At 38.4% G+C, this 20920-nt stretch overlaps 1 protein-coding gene across 1 annotated transcript in view; it reads right to left on the bottom strand.

Annotated features, from left to right (window-relative positions):
* Positions 1 to 9322: 9322 nt before the first annotated feature.
* Positions 9323 to 20920, bottom strand: part of SEC63 (SEC63 homolog, protein translocation regulator) — an 89491-nt gene continuing 77893 nt past the window's right edge. Inside the window, exons 19-21 of the mRNA XM_005552219.5 lie at positions 17791 to 17889; positions 14338 to 14442; positions 9323 to 13385 (exon numbers count right to left, since the gene is read on the bottom strand). Of these exons, the coding sequence (XP_005552276.1) occupies positions 13242 to 13385; positions 14338 to 14442; positions 17791 to 17889 (348 nt within the window). The 3' untranslated portion in view covers positions 9323 to 13241. The remainder of the gene's footprint in view (positions 13386 to 14337; positions 14443 to 17790; positions 17890 to 20920) is intronic.

Here is a 20920-nt window from a genome sequence, read left to right as displayed (position 1 = left end):
GTCTCTACTAAAAAATACAAAAAACTAGCCGGGCGAGGTGGCAGGCGCCTGTAGTCCCAGCTACTCGGGAGGCTGAGCCAGGAGAATGGCGTAAACCCAGGAGGCGGAGCTTGCAGTGAGCTGAGATCTGGCCACTGCACTCCAGCCTGGGCGACAGAGCTAGACTCCGTCTCAAAAAAAAAAAAAAAAAAAAAAAAGAAATATTTTCCTATCCTAAGGTTATGAATGTATTCTCCTATATTATATTCAAAAAGCTTGTATTGTTTCACCTTTCAGATTTACATGTATACGCTACCTGGAATTAATCGTTTCGTAAGGCGTGAGGCTGGGACCGTGTAACATTTTTTTCCCAGATGGATATGCTATTGCCCTAGCACTATATTTTGAAAATGCCTTCTTTCCCCTCAGTGCTGTAATACCAACTTGTCCCGCACATCAAGTGTGAGTCTGCCCACATATGTGGGTCTGTTTCTGGATTTCCATTCTGTATCATTGGCCTATCTGTCTGTTTTTGTCCCAATACCACACTGTCCAATACCCACTGGTTTTTTCCCCCAATTTTTAAAAGTGTGGTAAAATACACACAACATAAAATTCACCATCTTAACCATATTTAAGAGTACAGTTTAGGCTGGGCACGGTGGCTCACGCCTGTAATCTCAGCACTTTGGGAGGCCTAGGCGGGCAGATCACCTGAGGTCAGGAGTTCGAGACCAGCTTGGCCAACATGATGAAACCCTATCTCCACTAAAAATACAAAAACTAGCCAAGTATGGTGGTGCATGCCTGTAATCCCAGCTACTCGGGAGGCTGAGGCAGGAGAATCACTTGAACCTGGAAGGCAGAGGTTGTAGTGAGCCAAGATTGCACCATTGCACTCCAGCCTGGGCAACAAGAGCAAAACTCTGTCTCAAAAATAAATAAATACATAAATAAATACGTACAGTTCAGTGGTATTAAATGCATTCATAATGTGCAATCATCACCACTTCCAATTCCAGAACTCTTTTCATCTTGTGAAACTGAAACTCTACATCAGTTAAACACTAACTCCCCATTCCTCCTCCCATCCCAGCAACCACCATTCTGTTTTCTCTCTATGAATTTGACTACTCTAAGTACCTCATGTAAGTGGGGTCATACAGTATTTGTCTCTTTGTGACTGGTGTATTTACTTAACATAATGTTTAGCATAATGTCCTCAAGGGTCATCTGTGTTTTAGCATGTATCATAATTTCTTTCCTTTTTAAGGCTGAATAATATTGCATTGTATGTCTATATCACATTTTGTTTTATTTATTCATCTATCAATGGACACTTAGGTTGCTCCACATTTTAGCTATTGTAAATAATGCTGATGTGAATAGCTATGCATATATCTCTTTGAGACCCTACTTTTAGTTCTTTCAGGTATATACTCAGAAGTAGAGTTGCTGGATCATATATCATACAGTACCTCTAATTTTAATTTTTTGAGGAACCATCATACTATTTTCTAAAGCAGACACACCAGTTTACATTTCCACCAATGTTTCACAAAAGTTCCAATTTTTCCATTGTCATGAACACCTGTTATTTTCTGGGTGGTGGTTGTTTTTTTTGTAGTAGTAGCCATCATATCAGGTGTGAGATGTTATCTCATTGTAATTTTGGTTTGTATTTCTTTAATTATTAGTGATGTTGAGCATCTTTTCATGTGCTTATTGGTTATTTGTATATCTTCTTTGGAGAAATTTCTATTCCAGTCCTTTACCCATTTTTTTAATCAGGTGGGTTTGTTGTTGTTATTATTGTGTTGAGTTTTAGGAGTTCACTAAATATTCTGGATATTAATCCTTTATCAGATAAGTGATTTAAAAATATTTTCCCCCATTCTATGGGTTGCCTTTTTATTCTGTTGGTAGTGTCTTTTGATGCACAAAATTTTTTAATTTTCATGAAGTCCAGTCTATTTTTTATTTTATTGCTTATGCTTTTTATGTCGTATCCAAGAAATAATTGTCAAATCCAATGTCATAAAGCTTTTGCCCTATGTTTTCTTCTAAGAGTTTTATAGTTTTAGGTCTTACATTCAGGTCTTTGATACATTTTGAGTTAATTTCTGTATGTGGTCTGAGGTAATGGTCTACCTTCATTCTTTTGCATGCGAATATCCAGTTTTCCTGGCACCGTTTGTTAAAAAGACTGTCATTTATCCATTGAATGATCTAGGCAGCCTTGTGAAAAAATATTTTACCATATATGCAAGGTTTATTTCTGGGCTCTATTCTATTCCGTCAGTCTATATGTCTGTCTGTATACCGGTACCACACTGTTTTTATTATGTAGCTTTGTATTTCATTTTGAAATAGGAATGTGAATCCCCCAGCTTCGTTCTTCATTTTCAAGATTGTTTTGGCTATTCAGGGTCCCTTGAAATTCCATATGAATTTTAAGATGATTTTTTTCTACTCCTGCAAGGAAGTTACTAGATTTTGATAGGGATTGCATTGAATATGTAGATTACTTTTGATAGTATTGACTGACACCTTAATAATTTTGTCTTTCAATCCATGAATGTTGGGTGTGTTTCCATATATTTATATCTTCTTTAATATTTTAGCAATGTTTTATAGATTTCATTGTATAAGAATTTCATCTATTTGATTGATTCCTAAGTATTTTTTATTATTATTATTTTTATTTTTTTAAGACAGGGTCTTGCTCTATCACCCAGGCTAGAGTGCAGTGGCACAATCTTGGCTCACTGCAACCTCCACCTACTGTGTTCAAGCAATTCTCCTGCCTCAGCCTCCCGAGTAGCTGGGATTACAGGCACCTACCACCACGCTTGGCTAATTTTTGTATTTTTAAGAGTTGGGGTTTCACCATATTGGTCAGGCTGGTCTCGAACTCCTGACCTCAAGTGATCCATCCATCATTCTTTTTGATGTCACTGTAAATATAATCGTTAGTCCATTTCCATGCTGCTAGTAAATACATACCTGAGACTGGGTAATTTATAAAGAAAAAGAGGTTTCATTATAAAGAAAAACAGGTTTAATGGACTCACAGTTCCATGTGGCTGAGAAGACCTCACAATGATGGTGGAAGGTGAAAGGCACATCTTACATGGCAGCAGGCAAGAGAGAATGAGAGCCAAGAGAAAGAGGAAATCCATTATAAAACCATCAGATCTCATGAGAGTTATTCACCATCACAAGAACAGGATGGGGGAAACTGCCCCCATGATTCACTTATCTTCCACTGGGTCCTTCCTGCAACATGTGGGAATTATGGGAGCTACAATTCAAGATGAGATTTGGGTGGGGACCCAGCCAAACCATATCAATAATTTTTGTAATTTCCTTTTCAGATTGTTCATTGTTAATGTATAGAAATGCAACTGAATTTTTGTGTGTTGACTTTGTATCCTGCTACTTTGCTGAGTAGTGTATTGGGTCGAACAGTTTTTTTCTTGTTGTGTGTGGAATCATTAGGATTTTCTGCACATAAGGTGATATAACATCTATGAACAGAGATAATTTACTTCTCTCTTTCCAACTTGGATGCCATGTCTTGCTTTTTCTCACCTAATTGCTCTGGCTAGAATTTCCAGCACTATGTTGAATAGAAATGGTGAAAGCGCGCATCCTTGCCTTGTTCCTGACCTTAGAGAAAAAGCTTTCAGTCTTTCACCATTGACCATTATGTTCACTTGTATTTTTTATATATTGGTTTTATTAATTCTCATTCTCTTTTAATCCCACTTAGATGGGCCAAATAAAAAGGCCTAAGAATATTAACTTCAGGTTGATTTTTCTGCAATCAGCAGGAATCTAGAGTCATGCTGGAGTGGGTCTGTGGCCTCACAGCAAAAACGCTGTCTGTAAATGGTCCTCTAGGTTTAGAGAAATCAGAGAGAGACCATCAGTTCTTTCGCTGACATCCCTGAATTTTGCCGTGGTTTATATGCTCATTTGAACACAAGTGTTCACCTGTACCACAGGCTCCTCCCCTACCCTGCCCTAGCTCTGTATCCTCCTTAATTGCTCAGCAGCAGAGATGCACTGGCTGCCAGGGGTCAGGGATTTCAGCTTCAGAGGTGTTGGATGACTTGCACACAGTAGGCTGGAGAAAATTCTCATGATGCCAACTGGGTCACTAGGCTAGGTTGCCTTGCCCAGGCAGAAAGCCACAGGCTATACCCCAGACACTGGGCAATGATCCAGTTGCTCTTTGAAGCAGAAACTTTGCCTGCTCTTGGGATAAGAGCACTTCCCAGCAAATTTCTGTCTCCAGAGGTGACATCCAAGGAGTAACTGTAATGAGGTCCTTGTCCATCAACTCTTCCACCATGGGTGCACATGTGAATAAATAGTAGACTATTTAGACTGAATTGGGAAAGGCTTATTGACAGCAATAGGAGGAATCTAACCTTCAAATATTCATTCTGCTAACTCAGAATACCTGCTCAAATTTCAATTCAATAAATATGTGCCATGCAGCAAGTTAGACTTCAGCAACCTTCAGAGTTCCTTCAGAGTTCCCACACTGGTGGGAAACAGAAGCAAATGCAAAAAATTCAGGACACTGTAAGCAGTGTCCTGGAAAATTCCAAAGTGTTTTCATCTTATTTTATGTTGCTATATTGCTGGGGTGCATTTTAGTAACTGGATGGCAGCAGAAAGGATTACAGTGCTCGAAATTAACCCTAATAGTCATTTCTAGAACTCTATTCTTCACAGAACGGGTGTCTTCATTTTCCCTCAGCTTCCGTCCTCAGTCCTGATGTAAAAAGTAATATTTAAATACAATCAAAGAAATTATCCAAGAAACACATATTTGGCCCGGTAAGAAGGCTGCTAAGGTTTAGAATTAGAACCTCAAATAGATCCTTTAGAATCCCCACTCAGTAGAAAAAAGAGGGTGAATAGATGCAAGGAAACCAGACTGGGCAGTCTATGACACTATCTTGGTCAAAGATTGGACACCCAGGGGATGAAGCCCTGCTCTACCTCAAGGTAATCACATTCAAGGCTGAGGAAGAATATATTGCTTCTGTCAAGACAATTACCTAGAACTGTAACACTTGGAATCATTTTTCTGCAAGCATAAGCTGCAACACTTTAGATTGCGATGGATCTTAAAGGTCCCTTTGCCTGTGTGTGTGAGTGTGTGTTTGTGTGTGTGTGTGTGTGTGTGTGTGTTTTAAAAACAGTCTAGCTCTGCTGTCCAGGCTGCAGTGCAGGGGTGCAAACACAGCTCACGGGAGCCTTGACCTCCTGGGCTCAAGTGATCCTCCCACCTCAGCCTCCCAAAGTGCTGGAACTATAGGTGCATGCCACCATGCCTGGTCCCCCTTCACCCTTTTGGCTAACATGAAGTCACCTAACCTGGAAGCCCACATATCTTGGCACAATGGGATCTCATTTCAACATAGCATGGGGGCTCTGAGATAGAGGGGAGGATCTGACTCAAGTATAACCATGCGCCCATTCTCCAAGAACATTAGTAGCTGTGGTGGGCTACATACAGCAGGTGGTCACACTAGACCTGATCCGGCCAGCTTCCACTTTAATAAGGGCTGCATATGTGTGTGTGTGTGTGTGTGTGTGTGTGTGTGTGTGTGTGTGTGTGTGTGTGTGCTGGTTTCCTTCCTGGCCTTCCATAATGGAAAGATGGAGAATGAGGGTTGTGGAACGGGGTGCAGCACGTTGCAGGGGAAGATGCCTGGGTCCCAGCTCCAGTTCATCTGCGGTGCCAAGTCACTCCTCGTCTCTGGATCTTTGTGTCTCTATCCCCCTCTTCATATCAATATCTGACCCTCTGTGGGCACAACAGGGACTGCAGTTTGCTCCAAATCAGAGCTGCAGCATGAGTGCCCCATAAATACAAGTATGCAGCACTTACACACATGCTTTCATTCCCTTCCCATGATAACGCTGCCCATGGAGGCAGCAGTCTATCCCGTGTAGTTTACCTCCATGGGCAACATAATCAAGACTAAAGTCGGGGGTTTTGTTTCTATCCCTACATTCCAGCTCTGCTTCTATTAGGCTGTGGAGGGGATTAGGGAGAAGGGACTTGGTTCAATCAGATGCAAATGCAGAGAAAACTTTAGAAATCATACTGAGTGACATAGAGAAAGGCTTGGTTTTTTTAAAAGATTTTTTTCTCACTCTAAAAAGAATTCCTTTTAACACACTGAAACATTCAAAATTCTACTCAAAACTCAGTTTTAGTATTATCAAACTTAAACAGCGTCTACAATGTGCTGTTCCTGAAGTGTCACTCCTGACATTTAGTGTGATACCCTGTCATTAAGTCAGCAGACTTGAAAGATGTGAGGGTTTTCAGTGTATAAAGAAATAATGCTGAGGATCATAACACTATAGTTTCATCCCCCATTCTCAAAAGCACTTTGCTGCTAATCACATTAATCCTTATAATTTCCATGATAATAGACCCAGATCAGTGTTTTGTGAGTAGGGGTGGGTAGGTGGGGCAAGATTTCCTTGGGATTGTGGGAAAAAGAGTGACTACTGAGTTCTGAACCAGGAGTTAGGCTGCGGGAAGAGCAGCAACTCTAAGATACTTGAAAGGGGGTGCCTTGCCATCTTTCAACTTGAGCCACCTCTCCTGGCTCTCTCCCTGTTTAATAGATGCTGTCAGGTCAAGAAGAGGAACAGTAAGCTTTGGGAGGAACTTGGAAAGTGACATAGAGCCTAGCCAATGACTGGAGTCCCAAGAACGTGGCGGAGAATCGGGAAATAAAAAAGCTGCGGAAACGTTGGATGTGGTTATAAAGCACACAGACTAATCGGACAAAGATACAGATGCAGGCTAATGCATATGAATGAGGGAGGCTATCACGATCCCACGAACACTACTGAATAATGATGTCTCCTTGGTAATCGTCAAACCTGATTGGAAGATCAGGATTTTTTAAGTCTCTCATTGAATTTTTGTCACATGCCTTTTTTTTTAAAATCAAAATACCCATCAGTGCATTTGATCCCTCCTACTGTGTATCATTTCTAAATGAACTTTTGTAGTTAAAAACAAAAACACATCTCCCCCTAAAGGATGACTGGGTACCAGGAAGACTGTTCAAAATAGTATTTCAAAGATTCCTCAGTTATTTCAACCAAAGGTCTGCAGCCTCCCTAAGTTTGGGCAGCATATTTGGAAAAAGAACACTAAAGGAATGGCAACTATTCTACAAGGAACCAGACTCCCTTGGAGGCAAATGTTCAGTTTGTCCAGAAAGGAAGGGTATGGGTTTTATGTTTTGCGGGGAGGGGTGGAAGGTTTGGGGAAGGAGTGCAGAAAGCAATAATAAAAAGCTCTTATGGTTACCACATAGAAGAGGTATAGTGCTCCTTCTTCTATACACCCTGTTTTGCATTGTCACAATGGACTGGATTCAACTTTAAAAATTCTGGATATTGTTTAGTTGGTGCACAGGTAAATTATCTTCAATTGCAACATAAACATGTTTATCTTTGACAATAAAACATTTCCAAGGGGTTTAAATGTACATTATTCTCAAGGAAACTGCCTCAGTGGTCCTAGTTTTCACTAAATAGACCTCATTCCCTTTGAAAAATCAGTGTTCTATATCTCTTTGTAAATACAGGTCCTACATGTATTGAATTCCAACTGTTGAGAGACAGTTTTCCATGGATCTCTCATGTTTCTGCACGCCTGTGATCAGAGACACACAAGCTTTTGTTCTAGACTATCTTTTCAAGGGTGTCTGTATAGCAAACAGCCTTGGAAGGCAGTGTCTCCCTCCCAGAAAGAGGGCGAGTTTGTTTGCTGTCCGGGATAGTAAGATCAGACAGGGTTGCTTGCAGGCCCTTGACAGGGTTAGGTCTCCCAAGCTTGGAGTTCCTCAGCTGTGATATGAACAGCATCTGCCTGGCCACTCCGCATCGCCTCCATGGGAATTTGGGGGACAACAGGAACAGATGGGGAACATGAAGCTCATGCCGCCTACTGTGCCTCTGTCTTTGGAGTCCTCTGTTTTGTCAGCATCCATGACACTGGCAGGTTAACTTGTTAGCTTGCATGTAAAAACTCTGGACTCTTAATAGCTGACACCTATCAAGCAAACAGATTAGATTTTGTAGAGTTAAGGAATTTCCATGTCCTATTTGTCCACCTCTCTCAAGAAAACAAATGCAAATTGCAATTCCAGCACATTGAATACATATGGATTGTCTTTTGGAGTTGGTTGCAAAGGGACTTAATGTTTCCAGACAGTAAATTTAATGGGTTAAAGGACACACAGTCAGGTGCGGTGGCTCATGCCTATAGTTCCAGTACTTTGGGTGGCCAAGGGTTGAGGCTGGTTCAAGGCCAGCCTGGCAAACATAGCAAGACCCTCGTCTCTAAATACAATGAGCCAGGTTAGTGCCTGTGGTCCTAGCTACTTCGGAGGAGGATGATGTAGGAGAATCACTTGATTCCAGGAGTTGAGGCTGCAGTGAGCTATGATTGCACCACTGTACTCCAGCCTGAGCGACAGAGAATGACTCTGTCTCTAAAAAAAAAATAAATAACAAAGGACACATGTAAGGAAGACGGAGTTTAGGGGGAAACATAAAAGATCAAGAGAGGGAGGTAATCCCAGAAGATGCAGATAGAAATAAATTACAATGCATTTCTTTAATCGTGGTTTTTAGTCTCAAACGAAACACACCATTCTTTGTTAAAGAAAATTACAGCCCTATCGCCCTCTACTGGAACGAGGCTGGAAAATACAGAGAAATAGCTTGAAGTTAACTCTTAATGGAATCTGTTCACACTGAAGTCCATTGCTGCTATTATCCAGATGTTAAAAGTGTAAACCTCAGGTGTTTCTGGTAAGGTATGAGGGATACAGCTCCCTTTGTGTACCCAGGCTGATAGGTTAACCTGAACAACTTCGCGCTGAAAAGAGTGGCCAGTCCTTCCCACACGCACCTTCCATTTGCAGCCGTCACTGATTGCCAGGACCAGTAACAGGCTGTGATTTGCTCAAAGTCCCAGCAAGTCGACCCCAGCACTGCTGCTCCACACCTGCACCACCTGCATTCCACAGAAAACCGCTGTGCAGAATCCTCCCCTTGCCTATCAATCCCACCTCCAGACCTACTCAGCTCTATCTCAGAAAAGTCTCACTCTGCTCTTGGGAGCTACAGTAGGGCTGGACACAGTGAATGCCAACCCACCAACTCCAGAGTACATCACTCTGTGATCTCAGATGGTGTCAAACGTCACCCTATCAATACCACAAAGCAGTGGTGCCCAAATGTTTTGATCATGCACCCAAATCAGAAAAAAACAATGTAATGCACCAATAAATGTATATTTATTTATAAATAATAGAAGTGTACAATTGTACAATATATTATGTACATTATAAAACACACAAAAATAGAAATTTAAAAGGATGAGATTAAATACAAATAATCATTTTAATACTTCCTCAATGGACTGATCATCTCCACGCCCCTGGGATGTATACACCCCCACCTGAAACAATAGCCCTAAAGTATGTCAATGATTGTTATTTGGGTTTTCAGCTCAGGTTACAGAAATATGTACAAGATCACATCTTTTACGTTTTGCAAAATAGCCCTAGCATCAAGTTTAAATGGATGAGAATGCTTGGTGCTAACTTCTTGAGACATATTTGGACTGGTCACTACACAGCTGGTAAAATGTCATGTTATGGTTCACCAATAGTTATTTCACTTTAAGGCAGTCTAAATAGGGGATTTCATGGAGTTAAATCAGGTTATTTGTGGGAAAGTTGTTTTAAAAAAACATTTTAAAGCAAAGGATCATGGTTTGCTTTTTTTTTTTTTTTCTCCAAAAACACCCAACTGGCTGGGCGCAGTGGCTCATGCATGTAATCCCAGCACTTTGGGAGGCTGAGGAGGGCTGATCACTTGAGGCCAGGAGTTCGAGACCAGCCTGGACAACATGGCAAAATCCCGTCTCTACTAAACATAAAATTAGCTGGTGTGGTGGCATGCACCTATAGTCCCAGCTACTCAGGAGGCTGAGGCAGAAGAATCGCTTGAAGCTGGGAGGCGGAGGTTGCAGTGAGCTGAGATTGCACCACTGCACTCCTCCAGCCTGGACGACAGAGCGAGACTCCATCTCAAGAAGAAAAAGAGAGAGAGAAAATAAAAGGCCAGCAAATTAAATAGCTAGCCTCTAAAGAAATAATTCTTCTGCCTACAGTAGACAAAAAAAAAAAAAAAAAAGGGCATTCCAAACAATGGCCAAGGCAAATGGATTTAAATGGATTGCCACTCATCTACCTGATCTAACACCAGCAAGTGAGTTTTTTTTTTTTTTTTTTTTTGATAGCTCTAGTATCCAATCACAGAGCCTGGCACATAGAAACTCAGTAAATATGTGAATGAATGACAACTCCTCAAACATTATGTAAGGTGCTGAATTACATTTGAAATAAGAATTGTGACTACAGAACACTAGTATATGGTTTGGATTGGCTGAAGCAAACTGAACAAAGCTTGTGGTCAAAAATAACATGCCTAGAGAGCCTTATTATATCTCTCCCTCCCTGTTTCATCATCAGTTGTTTGACATCTACGCCCCCCTGCTTCCACCAGAGCCTAAGCTTCCCCACACACAGTGGGACAGTACAGCTGGACAGGCCTGTCCTTTTCCAGCCCTCAGTGCAAGCTGGGAGATGCAGAGCAGAAGGTATTTTCTACACAGAGAACTTCACTCAATGTGCTCCCTAACTTAAAAAAAAAAAAAAAAAAATTCATGAAAAATGTTTAAACAATTCAAAAAGGACATGAACATCTAACTCTGAGATTGACATATTAACACCTCAGGGCCTCAATCAAGTATTATAATGCTAAAAATCACAACTGCTACACTTTTAATTGTGGTAAATAAGTCTCCTCATGAACAGCTGTATTTTAATAGGTACTTTACCAATTAGAGAAAAATATCACATAATTTAAGTAACTTTCAATTTCACTTCCTATACACTGTATCATCTATAGGCTCATCAACTGTTGACAACGTGTCAGTTTTTTTATAGGAAGAACACTGAAACTTCACTCAAGTTTCCATCAGATTAAATGCAAACTAGGATACATAGTTTGCTATTCTCATTCCAGAGGAAAAACAAAGGGATGTGGATTTCAGCGACTTGCTGGACAGATAAGAACTATCAACTGAAGGCTCAGTTCTTTCACTACTGCCATATGGAAAGAGTTTACCTAAAGTACTCACTAGAGGATATTTTATTTTACTTAGTTGGGAAGTACATACACATCACACACAGAGAAAAGGAAAACCAACTATTGGAATTTTCTGGTGATGGTGGTTTTTTAAGCACTGTGGTGAGTTACTAGGTTACCCTCCTCTCCAGAATCTTAAACCCAGAGAGAAGCCAGCTGTGTGAATGAACTTACAAAGCCTCTTTAAGGCAAAGTAGCCACTAGAAAAAACATACTTTTCTTGAAATCTTTCAAGAAAACTAGGAAATATGCATTCTACACATTGTTGTGTCTTGTCTGCTCTGTTTCCTTGCCTTTGTGCCACACCTGTTTTCTCTAATCCCTCCTTTCACTTAACACCAGCTGGCTCACCCCCTGCCACCACACTTAAGTAATCAGTAGCTGCCTCAAGACCCTAGTGCTTCACAGCAGAACCTGATTTGAAAATTAAATTCACCCTCTTACTTGTTCAATGAAGTAAATGAAAAAAATCCTCAGTGACACTGCCTCCTGCCTGCCAAGAAAGGGTCTCACTAAACTGGTGATTGAGGTTACAGTGAAAAAAACTGCTTTGACCATTTGATAGAAAATATTACATCCTAAATTTAGAACCAAAAAAACCATTCATGGTTTTGGTAATTTTCAATTTTTATTTCCAACTACTGCAGTAATAAGATAGCAGTGGTAATTCTGCACTGAAAGTGGCAACCTTTTAAGTAAACAAGGTTGCAAATTGTAGTATTCCAACAATATTTTGACCTATGGAAATTTTGATGGGAAAGGATTATTATAATCAGTTTTATAATACTACAGACTTATGCTTCCTCCACATCTAGGAATAAAAATATCCACCCTCCCTCAGTGATTCATCATGTATACATCTCTACTCTTTACAAGCACTATCTTTCCAGTTGTACTACAAGGGGAAATCCCTCTTACTCCTGGGTTTTTCTATACTATACAGAAATAGCAGTCACTTTAGCAGTAATGTACAATACTATTCAATTTTTAGTTGAAAAATAAAGAAGTGGATTGCCCTATTTATGCCCTGACAGTAAAAAGACACACACCATTGAAACATAAAACGAGTCAACAAACTTCTATTTTTATTGACAGGAGTCCAAAATGAATACAAAAAAAGCTTCCTTTGCATGTTATACTTACTTTCCTTAAAAAGCTCCTGATAGAGTCAGGTAGACTGAAAACTAAGGATGTAGTTCAGCTTTTAAAGTGAACCTTTTTAATAAAAGGTTTAATAACATAAGCCACCAATATCAGAAAACATACGGTCCCACTATCACTTTAGAGCTACAGTTTATCAAAAGAATTAGATCCTGCACTGATCTGCTAAGATACAGGTTTAGAAATGTTTTAAGCCATTAAAAGCCATTTTTATAATCTGTCCGATAACTGGACAATTAAGAAAAGAAAAATTGCAAAATGTAGCCCTCTATATCATGTGGAATGTGAGAGAATGCCGACTTATGACCAAGATAAGTAAAAATAAAAGTTTAAATCTATGAATGGAGCTGTTACAGTCTTGTATCACTGCAAAATGTCAATAATAGAGCTTATCAAGAGATTATAAACTTGAGCAATGTTACTTAAAACATATTTGTGGTGTTTGCTAAAACTAAAGCTGAACAAAGAAAAGTCGCTCATTTATAGACTGTGTTTCCTGCATCTTTACTTTTACCGGGACCATAGACTGATAATACATAGCCCACACTTCTGGACAGTTATAATAACAAAGGATTTATTATCATTTGCAGATGAAATAAATGCACCATCCCATACTTGAAAGGTTTCAATAAGCCTTAACATTTTTCAGGTTGTACCAAGGCACCACTGCCTAGTTATATTATGCACCCATTTCTAGAATAAAAAAAACTACACCTCCCTCAACATCAGTTCTGTACTGTCTCTGGTTTATTATACACTTCCAAAACAGCAAAAAATTGCAAATATGTGCAAACACTGTGGTCCGTTCAGAGTACTGCTTAGTCGTCATCTTCCTCTTCCTCCTCTTCTTCCTCAAAGCTATCTTCAAAGCCCTCACTGTCCTCCTGGTCTTCATCCCCTTCTATTGCTGTATCCCACTGTGGGTGATTTTCTGGCACAGGCTTAGCCTCATGAACTTCCAACTAGAAAAAAGAATTAAATGTAGACATCAGAAATTTGGGGAGAAATAATGGAAGAAATTTTGGTAAACAAAAGGTTTTCTTTGCCCATAGCAATTATAAAGAAATAGATTTCTATGGATACAATTCTAAATTCAACTCATTCATTTAGAATAGACACTTCATCCCAGAAATAAAACAAGTAAATCTAACCATAGGTAAATGTAGACAAATTTCTAATACAGTTTGATATTTTGATTCTATATGTTATACTACTTATGAATGTATTTCTGTGGCATAAAACAATTGTGATTCTTGAGCAAGAACACTGAGTCATATTTTAACAGAAGCCTTCTGCTTTAAGGAAGAAAAATCTGAGATATTTTGCAGTCGCTAGACTTGTGACGTAAAATTCTACAGTTAATAAAAGAAATATGGAACCCTCATGGAAAAAAAGGTTTGCCTTTATTGGCTACTTTTACCCTTTACAATGCAATAATACTTTTAGCACCATCTCTCTAATATAATAGGACACCTTTTATAAAAAGTTCAAGTGAATCGGTAAACAAAGATGAAAGTGTGCTGCAAATGATACTTACAGAAGTGTATGCTGTAAGATGACAAAAATAAATTAGTTTCAGAAATTAATAAACACTCCAAATAGAATCTGTGGTTTAAAAAAAAAAAAAAAGTGTCTTTCTAAAGAAAAAAGAACCCATTTGCTGAGGCCTTATAAAGTTACAACACATTAAATGTATCCCTAAAGTAATTTATATTCAATGTTCTAAATTGTTATACTCCTTAAAACCTAAAACTTTATTATTGAAAGACTAGTCCATCAAGTATATCACATATAAAGCAAGAGATGATTTATTTTTCCTTCCATAACTCTACATTTCAGAACTAGAATTGTTTTCCTAGTATATTAAACATGTATACAGAAAACTCTTATTTACTGAAGAGTCACTATTCTTACCTTCAATGGTTTAATCTGATCCAAACCCATATAGGAGTCTGATCTCAGAAACACAGTATACTGATAATTTCCAGGCTTGCCTGGTGCAGGAAACTTCAGCTCTACCTAGAAGATAAAATCAGAACTTAAATATCTGTATTATGGGGAGGAAACAGCTCACTCCCTAAAATTCCTAGACCACAGTATTTAACAGCCAGGTTTTTTCTGCAGATGATACAGAAAGCCCAAACAAATGTTACTGAAGTCCTTATAAACAATAATAAAGAAAAGTGAAATGTATTACATATTATAAATACCTCACAAAGAGGAGATCAAATTATGCAGAACTGATGAGGTTAATTTGTATCTCCACAATTTAAGAAAAAAGTACTTAAAGCAACCAAATTCTATGCTATCACCTTGAAGAAATTAAGTAGGTATAAAAGCATAAATGAAATGTTGGAATTAAACAACAGACTTCACTAGATAGGAGATACTTCTTGCCAAATTTTCTTACTTCTAGAATAAATGCCCAATGCCAAAGGTCAAGAAGGTATTTTACTTACCATCAAATCATAAACTTCAAATACAAATAACAAACCTTAAAAAAGTTTCTATTCCACTTGGACAAAAGAAGAACAATTTTTTTTAAAATGACATTTGTAAGCTCTGGTGATCTGCCTCTAATCTCCAAAATCCAGATTTTATAGTCAAGATTAAATATTAAAATATGCCAGTTTAAAAAAAAAACTAGAAAAAATCATGAAGGAATCTTTTTTTAAAAATTAATCTCAGTTTGGCCTAACTATAACACAAACCTAGAAATTATTAAAAAAAAAAAAACCTCTTAAAATCATACTACAAAAAATAAATAAGAAAATGGATAAACATAGGTATTTATATTTCTGCCTGGTAGAAACAACCAGAATAGTAAAACAAACTGGGGAGAAATATTTGTAACACATATCACAAAGGGCTGATTTCTTAACATTAAAAAAAAAAAATCCCAATTTTTTAAGACTCAAGAAAAGTGAACAATGGCCAGACACATTAAAAAGATGACTCAAACATACTGAAAGTTAAGTTTCACTCTTCAGAGAAATAAAAACTACACTGAATAGAATAAGCAGAGTAAAAATTGATTCAGACAAGAATCATCAATATATGCTTAAAATGACTGGCTAAAACAATGTTGGAGAATAGGACATTCACACAGGGCCCAAATATCACCCCATAGATTAGAGGGGGAGAAAAATACCTTTACAATAGAGAAAAACCATAGCTAAATGAGCAACCTTAATTAATATCACCAACATAGGGCAGAGGCATATACTGTACCTCTAACATAATGCAGTAAGAAGTACATCACCAACATAGCTTGCTTGCCAAAAACACGAAGATGAATAAAGAGTAACCAACGAGACAAAGTCATATTAAATGATATTATACAAAACACTTTGCCTGGATTCTTGAAAAATGTCAGCGGCATGCAAAGATTAAAAAAAAACAAGGACAAGAAAGCATTCAACACTAAAGAGGCATGACAACCAAATACAATGTAAAAAGGTCTTTTTTTCTTTCTTTCGAGACAGGTCACTCTGTTGCCCAGGCTGAAGTACAGGGGCATGATCATGGCTCATTGCAGCTTCAACCTCATGGGCTCAAGTGATTCTCCTGCCTCAGCCTCCTGAGTTAGGCTGGGACTACAGGCACAAGTCGCCACACCCAGCTACAATGTGTAATCCTTGATTAGATCCTGAGTTTAAAAATAAAACCAAAAACTGTAACAGACATCAGTGGAATTGTTGAGGAAATCTGAATACAGACTGCATATTAGATAATTATGCCATACCAATGTTAAACTTCCTGAGTATAATCATTGTAGCGGGCCTATGGAGAAGGTCCTGGTTTTTGTTTTTGTTTTTTAAGAGACAGGGCCTCACCATGTTGCCCAGACTGCTCCTGAATTCCTGGGCTCAAGTGATCTGGCCACCTTGGCCTCCCAAAGTGCTGGAATTACAGGTGTGAGCCACCGCACCCAGCCCAAGGCCCTGGTTCTTAAGGGATACATGTCAAGTAGTTAGGGGTAGCATGTCATGGTATCTACAAGTACCTCAAATGGTTCAGGGGAAAACACACACACATGTACATGTTTTGTATGTACACATACAGTGAGAGAAAGATAAAACAAGTAACAGCTAAATGTAAACAACTGGTGAAGATAGGTGGGGATCTAGGGAGGTTTCATGATACTGTGCTTGTAACTTTTCAATAGGTTTTAAAACTTAAAAGATCAGAGAGGCCAGGCACAGTGGCTCATGCCTGTAATCCCAGCACTTTGGGAGGCCAAAGCAGGCGGATCTCTTGAGCTCAGGAGTTTGAAACCAGCCTGGGCAACATGGGTAAACCCCATCTCTACAAAAAATACAAAAATTAGCCAGGCATGGTGGTGCATGTCTGTAGTACCAGCTACTTGGGAGGCTGAGGTGGGAGAGCCTGGGAGGCGGAGGTTGCAGTGAGCCAAGTCTGTGCCACTGCACTCCAGGGTCTGACATAGACAGACCCTGTCTCAAAAAAATGATCAGAGGAAAAAATTTAAAAAAAAAAAACAAAAAACCCAAAGATCTAAGATGCTATTTTTCACCTTTCCAACTAGCAATGATATTCAAAATGTATGACATGCTGAGAGGCATTAGGCATATTTAGACATTCATTCTTTTTATAGAGAAATAAAATATCTAGCAATATAGATCAAAATTACAAACATACAGAGCCTCTGGCCCATCAATTCAACCTCTATAAATTTATTATTAACCTATTTCATGCATTTACCACTTGATTACAAAGGGTTAAAAAATATGTACTAAAAATCAACATCATAGGGCTATCTTGAAAAGCTTTTGTCCACCAAGTACAGGCAGACAGAACCTTCTTCCTATTAAAAAAAAAAAAAAAAAATCAAGAAAAACAACAACAAAAATGCAGTTCCCAAAGGTAAATATGTTCATCACAATGTTACTTCACTGATGTCATTAACAGTGAACAATATCACGTAATCAAAAATTCCACTCAAAAAATCCACATCATCATTTCTTATATTTTTTAAGACAAAAGATCTAATACTTAACACTAATCCAATAAGAACAAAAAAAAATCCTATTACTAAATTCTGGAGAGGAGGAGGAAAGGCATATGTTCTTAGACACTAACAGTGAAAACTCCCAAAACAAGCTAAGAACAAGTTTTTAAAACATTGACTAAGTTGCCTACCTTTAACAATTATTTATAAATTTCCAACAAGCTCACCCCCAAAACATCAGAGAACAGTTACAAAATGCAGGCAACGAACAGAATACAATATGCTAAATATGATAAACTGCTTTTTAAAAAAAAGATATATGAAGATATATGAAGCAGCATGATAGTGACAGCTGTGCCTTTTTAAATACTGAAATCATGTTGTGTGATAGTTACCTCCTCTGTATCTTTCAGTGTACACACATGATATGGCATAGATATTAATGTCTGCTCCTTCCTATCTGCAATGTAAAGCCACCACCATTCTTGTTTTTCCTGGAAAGAAAAGAAGAAGAAGAGTATAAATAATCAGAAAGAACTAGAGAGAACATAATTTTGGCCTCTCTTATCTTAGAGATTCTCTGCACTGACAAAGTGCTTGGTACAAAATAGGTGTTCAAATGAATATTTACTGAAAGAATAAGCTGTTCTTAACATTTGTAGAGCCATTGCCTAAAAACATTCCGTATCCAATTTTGGGGATTTCAATAGCTCCTTGAAACCTATTGATTGGCTTTCATATTAAAAACCCCATGACTAACCTTAAGGAACAAGCATTCTTCTAAATATATACAACTATTACAACAGCATGTAGCAAATAATCTTAGTAATCTTACCTAGTAATAAGAAAAAGCCACAAAGTAGGAGTGGAAGGAACTTGGGCAGCCAAATCAAAAATCAATACATTAAATACTTTATACACTTTTAAGAGGATATTTCAGATTGTAAGAGTCTATTTATACTTTCTACTGCCCATGATTGTACTAAACTTGGCATTTCTAGCTGAACTCCAAAAAAATTAGGAACAGAAAAAAGAGCTGGGTTTAAAAAAAAAAAAAATTCACCAGAATATCAGAATGTACACAATGACAGCAGGGAAAAATCAGAGAACAAGAGACAGAAAAGTATTAAATATATACATAAATTTTAGGCAGGGTGCAATGGCTCACGCCTGCAATCCCAGCACTTTGGGAGGCCGAGACAGATGGATCATGAGGTAAGGAGATGGAGACCATCCTGGCTAACACAGTAAAACCCCGTCACTACTGAAAATACAAAAAATTAGCCAGGCATGGTAGCAGGCGCCTGTAGTCCCAGCTACTCGGGAGGCTGAGGCAGGAGAATGGCGTGAACCCGGGAGGCGGAGCTTGCAGTGAGCCCAGATCGCGCCACTGCACTCCAGCCTGGGCACAGAGCAAGACTCTGTCTCAAAAAATAAAAAAAAAATAAAAAAAAATAAATATATATATATATATATATATATATGTATGTATGTATGTATTTTAGAAAGCCAAGTCTAAAAGCACCAAACCTGCGTGCATTCAGCAACAACTGCTCCATTACAGCACACTTCAGTTAACTATTTAGTCATCTGCTTAGTAACACCTGTTTAAGAGTTGGGTAGGGAAGTATCTTTCTAAAACAGTTTAAAGAAAAATGTTTTACAGCTTAAAATAAACTCTAGGATGTTCTAAATATTTACTTAACCAAAATAGTACTAGACTATTCTGAATTCTCAATTGTCTGAAATGGGTTAAAATATCATCTTACTGAAACAGTTTCTTTGAGAAAACGTGGGGTTTTTTTGTTTTGTTTTTTGTTGAGACAGGGTCTCACTCTGTCACCCAGGCTGGAGTGCAGTGGCACCATCTCAGCTCACCTCACTGCAACCTCTGCCTCTGGGGCTCAAGTGATCCTCCCACCTCAGCTTCCCGAGTAGCTGAGACTACAGGCATGCACCACTACGTCTGGTTAATTTTTGTATTTTTTGTAGAAACAGGATTTCATTTATTTTGCCCAGGCTGTCTTGAACTCCTGGGCTCAAGCAATCCTCCCACTTAGGCCTCCCATAAGTGCTAGGATTACAGGCATGAGCCACCACACCTGGCCCATATTTATGTTTTTAAACTAAAATTGCTGCACTTTCTATTTTAACTATAAAAATAGATTAAAATTTGGTTTATCTTTCAAACACTACTATACTAAGCACAACTAAAGACTCTTCTGTTTAAATACCTTAGGAGATAAAGCACTGCAACATTAATAAGCCTAATAAATAAATGACAAGTACATGGTGACATGAGTAGCAGCTAACAAGAAAATTAAATTCTGCTTAAACCAAGGGTTAGGACTACTACCGTAGGCATATTTGTATATATAACTTATGTGTGTAAATACATAACAGCCTCAAAGTGGAATATTAACACCTCTGTTGCGGCTACTCAAATCTGCCCTTGCAGCATGAAAAAAAATGAATGTGGCTGTATTCTAATAAAACTTTATTTACAATAAAGCCTCATTGACAAAAACAGGAAGGGAGCCAGATCTGGCCTGTAGACTGCAGTTTAAAAATATCTGTTTTAAAGACACAGAAACCTGGGTTATTTCACCTCCCTAAAATCTCATTTTCTTTTCAACAATCAGTGCCTACTTCTGGCCATGTTGCAAAGATGATCTGAGAAAATACAAATAAAAAATGTATGTTAGAAAGCCTAGCACATGCAGTATAATAAATGGCAGTTATGATTATTAGTGACATGAGGTACAATAACAGTTCTTTTACTTAAGTCATTTTGACATTTGTCAGAAACATCATTACCACAACAAGTAGGGAATGTAAGCAGCACAGGATTATGTTGAAGATTATGCACTTCTTCACCTCCCTACTTAGAGAATGCCTTTCCCTGCAACCTCTCAGCCTATTTAATTACAATGAGATGCACTCAATATTAAGGGCCAGCCACGGTGGCTCACACCTGTAGTCCCAGCACTTTGGGAGGCCAAGGCGGGTGGATCACCTGAGGTCAGGAGTTCAAGACCAGCCTGACCAACACGGAGAAACCCCGTCTCTACCAAAAATACAAAATCAGCTGGGTGTGGGGGCAAATGCCTGCAATCCCAGCTACTGGCTCAAAAAAAAAAAAAAAAGAAAAAGAATATTTATTAAAAAGCCAATGAATATCAATTAATGGCACTATACTTGTGCCTAGACTCTGATGCGCATGTTAAAAGTGAAACAGATGTTCTATGAGTTTGCACTTTAGACAAAACCATTTTTCTTGTGTGAGATTCCCAACCATTCTTAACACATTAAATACAATAGATGAATTTCACTAACATGTAAGTCAAATATTACTAAGTGGGTAGTTTGGTAGTTAGGTTACTTAGGTAAGAAACATGGAAATGTAGATACATAAAGAGGTTAGGAAGATCCTAAATAAATTTTGTTTGTTCATTTGTTTTGTTTTGTTTGAGGCAGAGTCTCGCTCTGTCACCAAGGCTGGAATGCAATGGCACAATCTTGGCT

This window comes from Macaca fascicularis, chromosome 4, assembly GCF_037993035.2.
Source record: "Macaca fascicularis isolate 582-1 chromosome 4, T2T-MFA8v1.1".
Lineage (NCBI taxonomy): Eukaryota > Metazoa > Chordata > Mammalia > Primates > Cercopithecidae > Macaca > Macaca fascicularis.
The sequence above is the reverse complement of the archived record's forward strand: the minus strand, read 5'-3'. Positions and strand labels throughout refer to the sequence as shown.